Source organism: Chiloscyllium punctatum, chromosome 3, assembly GCF_047496795.1.
Source record: "Chiloscyllium punctatum isolate Juve2018m chromosome 3, sChiPun1.3, whole genome shotgun sequence".
Classification (NCBI taxonomy): Eukaryota; Metazoa; Chordata; class Chondrichthyes; order Orectolobiformes; family Hemiscylliidae; genus Chiloscyllium; species Chiloscyllium punctatum.
Genome location: NC_092741.1, coordinates 62,959,006 through 62,971,560, shown reverse-complemented (window position 1 = coordinate 62,971,560; position 12,555 = coordinate 62,959,006). Strand labels below are relative to the sequence as shown.

At 38.9% G+C, this 12,555-nt stretch overlaps 1 protein-coding gene across 1 annotated transcript in view; it reads left to right on the top strand.

Annotated features, from left to right (window-relative positions):
- The window catches only part of map3k5 (mitogen-activated protein kinase kinase kinase 5), a 186,942-nt gene extending 175,114 nt beyond the window's left edge, over window positions 1–11,828 (top strand). Inside the window, exons 27-29 of the mRNA XM_072554378.1 lie at window positions 1,343–1,455; window positions 3,186–3,262; window positions 10,815–11,828. Of these exons, the coding sequence (XP_072410479.1) occupies window positions 1,343–1,455; window positions 3,186–3,262; window positions 10,815–10,896 (272 nt within the window). The 3' untranslated portion in view covers window positions 10,897–11,828. The remainder of the gene's footprint in view (window positions 1–1,342; window positions 1,456–3,185; window positions 3,263–10,814) is intronic.
- The last annotated feature ends 727 nt before the right edge of the window (window positions 11,829–12,555 follow it).

Here is a 12,555-nt window from a genome sequence, read left to right as displayed (position 1 = left end):
TATCAGAAAGATGTTGTGAAACTTGAAAGGGTTCAGAAGAGGTTTACAAGGATATTGCCAGGGTTGGAGGATTTGAACTATAGGGAGAGGCTGAACAGGCTGGGGCTGTTTTCCCTAGAGCATCAGAGGCTGAGGGGTGACCTTATAGAGGTTTACAAAATTATGAGGGGCATGAATAGGGTAAATAGGCAAAGTCTTTTCCCTGGGGTCGGGGAGTCCAGAACAAGAGGGCATAGTTTTAGGGTGATAGGAGAAAGATATAAAAGACACCCAAGGGGCAACTTTTTCATGCAAAGGGTGGCACGTGTATGGAATGAGCTGCCAGAGGAAGTGGTTGAGGCTGGTACAATTGCAATATTTAAGAGGCATTTGGATGGGTATATGAATAGGAATGGTTTGGAGGGATATGGGCTGGGTGCTGGTAGGTGGGACTAGATTGGGTTGGGATAGCTGGTCGGCATGGACGGGTTGGACCAAAAGGTATGTTTCCATGCTGTACATCTCTATGACTCTATGACTTGACTACTATATTCAGAAGGATAAGGGGACACCACCACCTGCAAGTTCTCCTTCAAGTCACTCCCCATCCTGACCTGAAAATATATTGCTGTTCTTTCAGTGTTGCTGGGTCAAAATCCTTGAACACTCTCCTTGATAGTATTGTGGATATACCAATATCGATGGTTCAAAAAGGGTGGTTGACACCATCTTCTGAAGGGCAAGTAGAAATGAGCAATAAATGCTGACCCAGCCAGCAAAGTTCACAACGCCTGAATGAGTAAAAGAAAAGATAAAACAGAACAGTGGATGCTGGAGATCTAAAACAAAAGCAGAAATTTGTCCAGAACAAAAAAGGGTCACTGGACTGAAAAATGTTAACTCTGTTTTCTCTTCACAGATGCTGCCAGACCTGCTGAGTTTCTCCGACAATTTTAATTTTTCTTTATAAGAGAAAGGATAGTTTGAGTACAATTTGTGTTGCAAGCTTGCAAGATGAGCAGAAGTCTAGGGTCCTATTTTTAAGATTGCTGGTGAAGGTAGGCTTGTAAAGGTAACCAAATTGTTTGCTTGTTTGCCAAATTACATACTTTTTACTTTAGGTGAAACTATTATGCATTTCAGGAAGGAAAAATATAGAAGGAGCTCAATGTTATTAAGGTTTTAAATAGTGTAATTTTAATAGACTAATTTTTCAGTGCACTTTTCCCAAACTTGTCAAAATGTGTTTCTAGATGCAGCTAAAGTTGGCTTTCTTTTGACTGAAGTAAACTTTGATTCTTTGTACTTTTATTGACAACTTCCTAGTTTTCACTAAATTCCTGTTTTCATTTTTTTACAATAGACCTGCCTGTTCTGTCAGTGTGTCGCTATGATTCTTCTCCAGTGAACACTGGAGATCCTGAACTTATTGATTGGTTGAGAGAACATGGAGCTGATGAAGATACAATAGATAGGGTAAGAAAGTATTTGTTAATACATAGGCAGGAAGTCTATATTTCAAATTTCTCTTTTAGTGTGTTTTGCTTTAAAGTAAGGATATTTTTAGCACCAGAAATCGTGTGAAGTGTCACAAGATTCATTACAACATTTTCTGCAGCATATGTTACCTCCTAATTGGTGCCATTTTTGCATGACCTTTCTCTGACCTGAGGACACAACAAGGCTTCAGATATGTGTCCCACCATAATCTGAGGTGTTCACCAGATTGACTCTGCCCACAAAATATCTGATGGAGCTGCCACTGTCCTAAAACAACTGTCACCCAGCTGCAGTTAACTTCACTCTCCTCCAAGAGGCTACCATCAAACACAGGGCCTGCTTGAATAGACGAGAGCTGCACCTCCCAACCAGCAGGGCAACAGCCATTTCCAAGCTTGAAAGCTCCCCCTTCTGGCCAGTGAGATGCTGCCAACTTCAGAGTTCAGTAATTCTCCTCTCCTCTCATCCACCTCAGCACCCCCATCCCCACCACCACCACCACCACCACCAGACAGCCCATGAGACGTCTGACTGCATCTTCCTAACTCATGGAGCGCTGGCCATGCCAAGGCTTGACAACACCCTGCCTTTCCCCAAGGTCAGAAGTCACATGACACCAGATTATAGTTCAACAAGTTTATTTGAAATCACAAGCTTTTCGTCCACTGCTTCTTTGGCAGTTGAAGTTGACTTTTTTTATTGCTAACTCCATTTCTAACATAGATTCCAATAGGAATCAATTCTTCACTGAGTCTTTTATATTGTATTTTTAGGAATACAACCCCAGCTCTAAGTGAGGACACCCCGTATCATCTCCAGGATACTAGTATGGTGCAATACCCTATTCATCTGTGCATTAAACTGGACTATCTTTTGCTATCACCAGTTGTGTCATTAGGGTGGTATTAGACTGGCTGCATATTGCACACCTCTCCACGTTTTCCTTTAGATATTTTCTATACAACCTGTTCTGTAGAGCAGGTAGGACTTGAACCCAGGCCTCATCCCCCAGAGATAAGGACATTACCACTGCACCACAAGACCCTCCACATTTTCCTTTACATTTACTTCTACAGCAGCCAAAGCAGATGCAAAGGCTGCTTCAGATGTCCTTACTTATAATATGGAATATCAGCATATCAACTGCAAAAGTGCTAACCAGCAGCCACTGTGAGATCAACTCTATTTTGTTTCCCTGAGATGGTGAATTGCTGAGGCACTATTACATATGCAACACGGCATGCAGAGATAACTGATGTTGCATGTAATTGAGGAAGATTAAGTATGGATACTACCACATTTGTAGAAGCAATGTTATGAATATAGATTATTAATCTTGAGCAACATTTGTTTTTCATCCAAATATCACCAATAGCTTTAAGTGAACATTAAGATGATAGTGCGCATGTTATGAAAGATGTGATCAATGCATGTAGATAGTGTGCTTTAATGTTTCCATACTGCTGCTTCATCTTGCAAATATGATTCTTCTGTGTTAAACGAAGCTTGTGTTACATGGTTATAATCATTATCGTATTGCTAGATAAAATAATTGGCTCAATTCTACAACGTACATAACAAAGCTATTATTTTTAATGTAGGCTATAATAATCATATCCAAAATGCATAATTTCTGTAATTCAGCACTTTGATGTGTAACAGGTTATTGTGACCATAAATGTTTCTTTTCTTATCTCATCATTCAGTTTGTGGCAGATGATTATAATCTGATTGACGTTCTCCACTACATGACAAGAGATGATTTGAAGTGCTTGAGATTGAGGTAATGTATTTATTTGGCTGTGCTACTGTAATGCTATTTCTAGGAAGTCTGACACCAGAAGGGGGAAAAGGAAGAGTTGTTGAATTAAGAGAAAAGATTATATGTTTAAATTTTTGGGAGTACTTGGATCTGGAAAATTCTATAAAGAGAGAAAAATAAAGTTTACATTTTCCAATCTGACATGTTAACTTTTTATCCGTTCTCAAAGATGCTGCCTGGCTTGCTGAGTACTTAGATATTTTTTACTTTTATTTCAGATTTTCAGCATCCCACAGTGCTTTGCTATTGCACTGACATAAATGTAGCTTCACCCTGCATTCTGTAATTTCTGTTTAATGTGACTTATTTTGATTTCTCTTTTCAAGAAATATAGGAACTCCATTCTAATTTACTTACAATTGCTCACTTACAATTTGGTCAATTTCAAAAACAAAATTGCAACTCTAAAGAATCATGGAATAGCTGTGGCACAAATAGAAACCATTCAAATCATTGTTGTGCAGGTGCAATTTAGGATGTCTTGTCTAATGGGAAACTATAAAACTATGAAACCATTAGATGTAAGAGTAGAAGTAGGCCATCCAGTCCATCATGTCTGCTCTGCCTTGAAATTAACTGATCTGATAACCCACAACTCTGTTTTTCTGCCTCTTCCTCACGACCAATTATTCCCTTACTGATTAAAAAAATGTATCTCTGCCTTGAATATTCTTCTTGACCCAGCCTTGACAGCAGCAAAAGAATTTCACAGATTCACTACCCACTGAGAAAAGAAATTCCTCATCACTGTTGTAAATGGGTGACTGATTATTTTTAAGGACATGGCCTCCAAGGGGACCCAAATTTAAGAAAATAATGAGAATTTGTTTTGAGGATTGCAAGCCATTGGAACTCTTTTCATCAACATTGGATTGATGAGAATGTGAAGTAATCAGTTCAACCATTATATTACTGAATGGCTGAGTGGGTTTGAGGGGCAGAATGATCTATGCCTGCTGCTACTTGTATGTGAATGGTAGCTAACTCCATTCCCTCCTTCTTTCTCTGTAGCCCTATAGATTTCTTCTGTTCAAGTACTCAACTCATTTCTCTTTTGAAAGCTCTGGTTGTATTTGTCCGCACCACCTCTTTCTGGGCAGTGGATTCCAGATCCTAACTACGGCACGGTGGCACAGTGGTTAGCACTGCTGCCTCACAGCGCCAGAGGCCCGGGTTCAATTCCCACTTCAGGCGACTCTCTGTGTGGAGTTCGTACATTCTCCCTGTGTCTGCGTGGGTTTCCTCCGAGTGCTCCGGTTTCCTCCCACAATTCAGGTGCAGGTTAGGTGAATTGGCCATGCTAAATTGCCCATAGTGTTAGGTGAAGGGGTAAATGTAAGGGAATGGGTCTGGGTGGGTTACGCTTTGGCGGGTTGGTGTGGACTTGTTGAGCCGAAGGGCTGTTTCCACACTAAGTAGTCTAATCTAATCTAATCTAATATTGCCATTGGCTCATTTGTAAATCACTTTAAATAGGCATTCTCGGGTCCTTGACGTTTCCATAATTGGGAACACTTGTCTGTTTATCTATCTTGTCTAGACAAGATTTTGAACACTCCTTTCAAATCTTCTTTCAACCTTTTTCTGAAGGTGAAAAAGCAGGCTTTTCCATTCTATCCATATAACTGGTTCCAGCAATGAGGTTTTAATTTTTGTAAATTTTTTCCATAATCTTCACATCATTTCTAAAGTGTGTTGCCCAGACTTGGACACAACACGCCAGTTGATGGTAAATCGAAGTTTTTTAAAAATTAATTCATAGAATGTGGGCATTAATGGCTAGGGCAGCTTCACTGAACATTCCTAATTGCCTTTGTGAAGGTAGTGAGTTGCCACCTTGGACCATTGCAGTCCAACTAGTGTTGGTACACCCACAATGCTATTAAGGAGAGAGCTCCAGGATTTTGATCTAGTGGCTGTGAAGGAACGGGAACATAGTTCCAAGTGTGAATGGTGGGTGGCTTGGAGGGGAATTTGTTGGGGGGGTGGACCCAAAGAAATGGGCACAGAGATGAAGGCGGTGGAAGGAGAGTTCAATGGCATGTCATGCCCAAAATTCATTTAAGGTGGGGACATGTCCTTTACTTTGGGGAAACAAAGCACAGACTGGGTGACTGCTTTGCAGAACCCCTACATTCTGTCCACAGGAAAGACCTGAAGCTTCTCATCGATTACCTCTTCAACATACCACTGTGTTCTCTGGCCAACATCTCTGTCTCAGGTTTGCTGCAGTGCTCGAGCAAAGCTCAGTGCAAGCTGAAAGAATACTACCTCATTTTCTGCCTGGGAACCCAGAAGCCTTCTGTACTTAATATTGAGTTCAACAATTTTAGGGCTTGAGTACCACCCCCCCAACAAATTCCCCTCCAAGCCACCCACCATTCACACTTGGAACTATGTTACCATTCCTTCACAGCCACTAGATCAAAGTCCTGGAGCTCTCTCCTTAATAGCATTGTAGGTATACCAACACTAGCTGGACTGCAATGCTTTACCCACCCCCGCACATCAGGCCTTGTCACTACATAAGCTGCTACCACACACTACACATTGTCAGCCAGTAATCGTCCCCATTAGCAGCTATCCATTCCCCCAGCTGGACTTTTAACCACTCCTTTGTCTGTGCAACTGTTTTTCTCTTCCTATGGGTTCTAACTTCCCTATCACTTATTCTCGCCTCCTTCCCACACCCCAATTTCGATATAAAAACCATCAGTTCTGAAGAAGGGTCATTGGACCCAAAACATTAACTCTGATTTCTCTCCACAAATGCTGTCTGACTTGCTGAGATTTTCCAGCAAGTTCCAGTTGACTGTATTTTTGCTAGGGCTCCTTGATGATACACATTGTCCAATGCAGACTGGACAAGGGCAGTCACTGTCACTTCCTCTCTGAAATTCAGATCCTTCGTTTAGACCAAGGTTGGAATAAGTTCAGGAGTTGCATTACTCTAGCAGACATCAAACTTAGTGAGGAAGAAATTGCTAAGTAAGTTCTACTTGATGGTATTGACAATGAATTCTTTGATTAGTTTCCAATGATAGAGAGAATAATTGATAGCAATTGCCAGTATCTTAGCTATACTAGAACATCTTGGTTAACAACGTGGATAGTGCCTCAGTCTTCAGTACTATTGCCAAACTGTCATTGAGGCCATGGCCTTTGCAGTATCTAGTGACTTTGGCCATTTTTACATATTGTGTGGAGTGAATGTAATTGGACAAAGTGTGACATTCTCTGATTCTGCAGACCTCAGCAGGAGGCTGAGGTGGATCATCCATTCAAGACTTCTGGTGAAGCTGGCAGCAAAAGGTCTCAGTCTTTTCTTTTGTACTGATGTGCTGGACTTCCCATCATTGAAAGATTGGTATATTTATGGGACATCCTTCACCAGCGAGTTGTTCAATTGTCTACCACCATCTATGACTGGACTGCAAAGCCTAGATCTGATCCATTAGCTGTGGGATTGCTCAGCCCTATCTATTATGTGCTGTTTCAATGTTTGGCACACATGATTTTTAGCTTAACCGGGTTAACTTATCTTTTTTCAAGGTATGCATGATAATACTCCTGGCATGTCCTCCTGCATGTTTTATTGACCCAGCAGCGGACTGTCAATTTGAAAGTAATAGTCTAGCATATCCCACACTGTACTATGACATTTCAAGATTTTGGTTGAATACAGTTCTGCTGCTGTTGATGGTCCGCAGCACCTTATAGACACCCAATCTAGTGTTGCTAGATATGTTTGACATCTATCCTATTTAGCATGGTGATAGTGCCACATAACATAATAGAGGGTCTTCTCAATGTGACAATGGGACCATGCAATGAGAATGAAAATGCCAAGAGCACTGGCCACAATCTTCCCTAGATTTGGATGAGGTGCAAAAGGATTGGAAAATTATATAATTACAGCCTTGTTCAAAAAGCCAAGAAGGATTAGCCGAGCAATTACAGAGCGTTCTATTTAACTTCAGTGTTGGGAAAGCTTCTGGAGACAATTATTCAGGTTAGAATTAGTAGTTGCATGGAAATTAATGGGTTGGTTAGGGAGAGTCATCGAGGCTTACTAAGGGGAAAGTTATGTTTAATTAATTGGATGGAGTTTTATTAAAAGGTAGGAGGATCAATGATGGATTTGTGATATGTGTCGACTTTTAGAAGTGCAGCACCACAGATTTGAGGAAAGTAATAGATCACAGAATAACAGGGATAGTAGCAAAGTGGATGCAAAATTTACTGAGTGATAGGAAACAGAGCGTAATGATCAATAGATATTTTTCAGGCGAGAAGAAGGTTTGAGTGTTGTTGCCCAGAAATTGATATTGGGAAGCCTTGCCTTTTTCTGACGTATATTAATAATCTAGATCTTGGTGTATAGGGATCAATTTCAAAGCTTTCAGATGGCACAAAATTTTGGAAGAAGTGCGAACAGAAGAGGACAGTGTATAGCTCCAAAAAGACGGAAATAAGTTGGTGGAGTGGGCAGATCGATAGCAGATGAATTTCAATGCAGAAAATTGAGAGTTGATGCATTTTGATAAGAAGAACATTGGAAAGCAATACAAAATAATGCATACATTTCTAATGGTGGGGGTGATAGAGGAGCAGAGGGACCTGGGTGTATATGTGCACAGATCATGAAAGTGGCAGTGACTAAAGTATGCTGAAGTTTCAGCTTTATTAATAAGCATAAAGTACAGGAGGAAGAAGATGTTGATTTTGTACAGGACACTTGTTAGACCTCAGCTGGGATATTGTGTGTATTTCTGAGCAGCACATTATGGGGTGGATACAAATGAAATGGAAACAGTACAGAATTGATTTACAAGAATGCTTCCAGAGATGAGGAATTTCACTTATGAGGATAGATTAAAGAAGTTGGGACTATTTTCCTTAGACAGAGAAAGGCTAAGAGGAGATCTGTTGGAAGTTTTCAAAATTATGAGTGAGGTGAATGGAGTAGATTTGAAAAAATGTGTTCCTTTTACAAGTGGAAACAGAGGGCATAGATTTAAAGTAGTCTGAAAAAGAAGCAAGAATTAAGTAGGGAAAAAAAGTGTTACTGAGTAGTTAGGATATAGAATGTTCTCCCTGGAAGCGTGGTGGAGGCAGATTCCAATGAGGCATTCAAGATGGCAATGGATGAGTATTTGGAGAAAAATAATATGCAAGGATATGGGGAAAAAGCAAGAGTTTGGCACTAGGTGTTAGGTGCCATGTTTTCAATGAGAGTCTGAGTCACAGGGTGGTGTCAGGTGACTCTTATTTCAGCTTCATTTCTTGAGCAATAAGGCGCACACAGTTTCAGAATGTCTTCACTTATACATTTCAAGCTTAGAGCGCAACCCCCATCCCTTGTTTACAATTGGTTAGCAGTGTTGAGTTATACCTTCGTAATTGATCCTCTGGTACAGCATCTTATGCAGTTCAACCTTGCCTCAGCAATTTACTTGATACAGTTTAACTGTTGATAGTCCTTAATCTGAAGGAAGTACTGTCACACTCTACAATTTCAATATATTTCTAATTAAGCCATTCGTATTACTGAACAACAAAGAGATGGAGAGGCTTGTGGTCCACCTCTGGTCCTGCATGGTTTCACGATGTCTGAGACTGGTTTGAATTGTTTTTCTTTAATGCTTTTAGTGAATTTTTTGTAAGTAGGTTTATCTATAATTACTTTGGAATCTAAGTCTATGATTTTTTCTGAAGAATCTTAACTAAACACACTATTAGTATTGTAACAGATTTATTGAATAATTTGAGAGATTCACTAATTAAATGTCTTATCTATTTCTTGTGCCTTTACAGTCTCAGTTCAGTAACCTTGAATTTGCTGAGCTACTATTGTTCTACTTGTGAAGACTACATTAGGCAAATATTTTCCCAAGGTCTCTAACTAATGATTTTGAGATGCTGGTGTTGGACTCGGGTGTACAAAGTTAAAAATCACACAACACCAGGTTATAGTCCAACAGGTTTAATTGGAAGCACTAGCTTTTGGAGCGTCGCTCCTTCATCAGGTGATTGTGGAGTACACAATTGTAAGACACAATTTATAGCAAAAGTTTACAGTCTGATGTAACTGAAATTATACATTGAAAAATACCTTGATTGTTTCTTGAGTCTCTCATCTGTTAGAATGACCATGATTGTTTCACTTCTTTCATATGTAAATCACAAAAGTTTTTTTTAAAGTTACATTTTCAGGTTAACTAACAATTGGCATCAGCCAGATAAGATGTTAAGATGTTGAAGGTGTCAGCTCCCTGTGATCCCTGTCTGTGCTATAATGTTTAGACTGATTCTAATCCAAAAAGTGAGTTAACAGACTCTTACATGAATTCATGCAGTTTTTGAGCAAAGTACAATGTAACTCTGCAAGTACTGTACTTTGAGCAGTGCTCCGAAAACTAGTGTTTCCAATTAAACTTTTTGGACTATAACCTGGTGTTGTGTGATTTTTAACTCTCTAACTAATGCCAGCCATGTTCTACTGAATTTGACATGGGCAGCCATCAGCCATTTTGTGCTGCTCAGTATGGGCAACACAAGGTAACAATGCTCACTTGAGCTGGTGCAGGCACAATAGGCCAAATGGCTGCCTCCTGCGCTGTCAGACATTTGGGATTCCATAAAAACTCCTCTGGGCTGCCTCCAACACAATTACATCCATAAATAAGGAGACCCAAATGCATATAGTATTCAAGATGTGGTCTCATCAATTCCCAGTAAAACATGCATATTCTTACGTTCAGCTCCTCTTGGAGTAAAAGATAGCATCCCAAGAGCCCTCCTGATTAAATATTGCATTTTCATACTAAATGTTTGTAATTCGTGCATCAGAATCCTTAAATCCTTCTGCACTTGACATTCTACAGTTGTTCTGTGTCAGTAATGCACCACTTTTTTTTAATTCTTCCTGCTTTTAGCCTCTGGAAATCTATTTCTTTCTTAAATATAGTCAGTGACTTTACCTTAGCAGCCTTCAATTATAGAAAATTCTACAGATTCACCACCCTCTGAGTAAAGAAAGTTCCCATCATCTCAATCCAAGTTTTTTTACTAAACCACCATTGATCTACAGATCATTTAATTCTTTTCGGTCCTCCTCAATAGGGATGTTCTTTGTATGATTCCATTTGTCTGCGTCCCAACACTATTCTGTTTCTTCCAGCAGTTTCTCATTTATTGTTTGTCATTGGAATCATGGTACTCTACGCTTGATTGATTCATATCTATTACTGCCAGAAAATGATTAGAAAATACTATCAATAAAGTTCTGTAGATTACATTTAGCTAAGTTTTTAGAATTCTGAATTATTAAGTTTAAAAAAGCATTGGGTTGCAATATAAAGGAATACTTGACAGCATTCAAAAAGGAAAATTTGAAGATGAAGTAATAAAATTTAATTATTTCTTTGTCATCCTTTGTTATTTCTGCACAACAGACATGTTCCATGCTTTGGATAGCAATTTTCTAATGGATCTGTATCTTCTTCCTCAGAGGTGGAATGCTTTGCAAGTTATGGAAAGCAATTTTGGAGAACAGAAAAAGAGAATTTCCTTCCCCACTAGATCATACCTAACGAACCTGTATTGGGGCACATAGCATCATCTCTCGATGAGATACAGCACTTTAAATTGAAACAAATTAGACAGTGTAAACATATAAATTGTTAGAAGTGTGCTGCAACAAGTACTGTGTACCTGAAATGCTGACAAAGTGTGTATGTGCTGTGAATAGTTTGGTCCACAACTGTGCAATTTTGCAAACTGTTTTTATGCAAAATAACTATATTTAAGGAAGAGAATTATGAAACCTTGAATACTAGTTTTGAGGGATAATTTTTCAATTTTCCATTCCCAGTGGAGACACCTGTACGCTAACAGTATATATTGGATGGTTGAAGGTCCACTGTATATGATTTACCAGTCAGTAGGAAAATGAAGTGCAGTGCTTGCCCAAAACCTAATGTATACATCTAGCAAATGTAGGCTCTGCAGAGTGTACACAACTGGAAAATTATCCCTTTTATAGCAGTCACATTTAGGTTTCTATTTTGACTTGTACTAATAAATAGCGCAAACCAATTGTGTACTTTTTTTATACCAGACATTTTCGTGTTCGTATAGATGCCATTTCATTGAACTACTGTTAATGTATGTGGCGCAAAACTGCACACAACTTTTTTTTTACAATATCTGGGATTATAACCAGTTATTTTAAGATGCCTTAATACATTTCTGCGGTTGAACAATCTAACTTACATGACTAAATTTGGTAATGGTAATTTTATTAAATATTTGAATATTATAACTAATTGTCTCAGTTTGTAACCTGGGTTAAATGGCTTTATATTGTGTAATTACAGTTAATCATGGTTACTATTGTAATGGATGTTGTAATATGCTTTAAATCTTAGTGCGACAGTTTACATTCGTTACTGAACTTTGTGCCACCAAAGGCTTGTTATAAAGCTAAAGTTATGATAACCACTTCCAAAAATAAATCAATGAATATGACAACTAACTCATTTATTTTTGTTGTGAATTATTTAGGCAACTTGTATGCTGTTCCTCTTAGGAATTTATACTTGCATTACACTACATTTAAAGGTAAATGTTACAGCTGTCCCTGAGAGAGATGACTGGTGGTGAGTTTAACCTGAGGGTTACCCACCTCAGATGAGGTTGAGAAGGCAGGATCTTCATGGTAGCCTCATAACCACATAATGTGTATGGCAGGATCTGTAATGAGAAAATCATTATATGGGACACTGTCTGGACTGTACTCATTATTGAGATCCTCTTTATTCCTATCAAACCTTTGTATTTTTTTCCCTTTATTCTAATCAACTGTACTTCCTTGAATAATATTGACATGGACTTCCACCATGTAGGGATCATGACTCCTACCATACCATGAAATTAACTGTACAACAATAGCATGGAAGTCTATCCTATTCATGTATGACTCATGGGAGTTATTTTGTGGATGCAATAACACAGTGATTATATCACTTGACTAGTAGCCTAGAAGCCTGGACTGATAATCTGGTAATGAAAGTTCAATCCCTGCCTTGGCAGTTGAAAAACTTAAGTTCAGTTACTTCCATTCCCAATTTATTTTAATAATCGTCAGTAGTGGTGACCCTGACATTATTGGATTGTAGAAACACTACAGATTCACTCATGACTTTAAGGAAGGTAACCTACTTTTCTTAACCTGGTCAGGTCTATGTGTC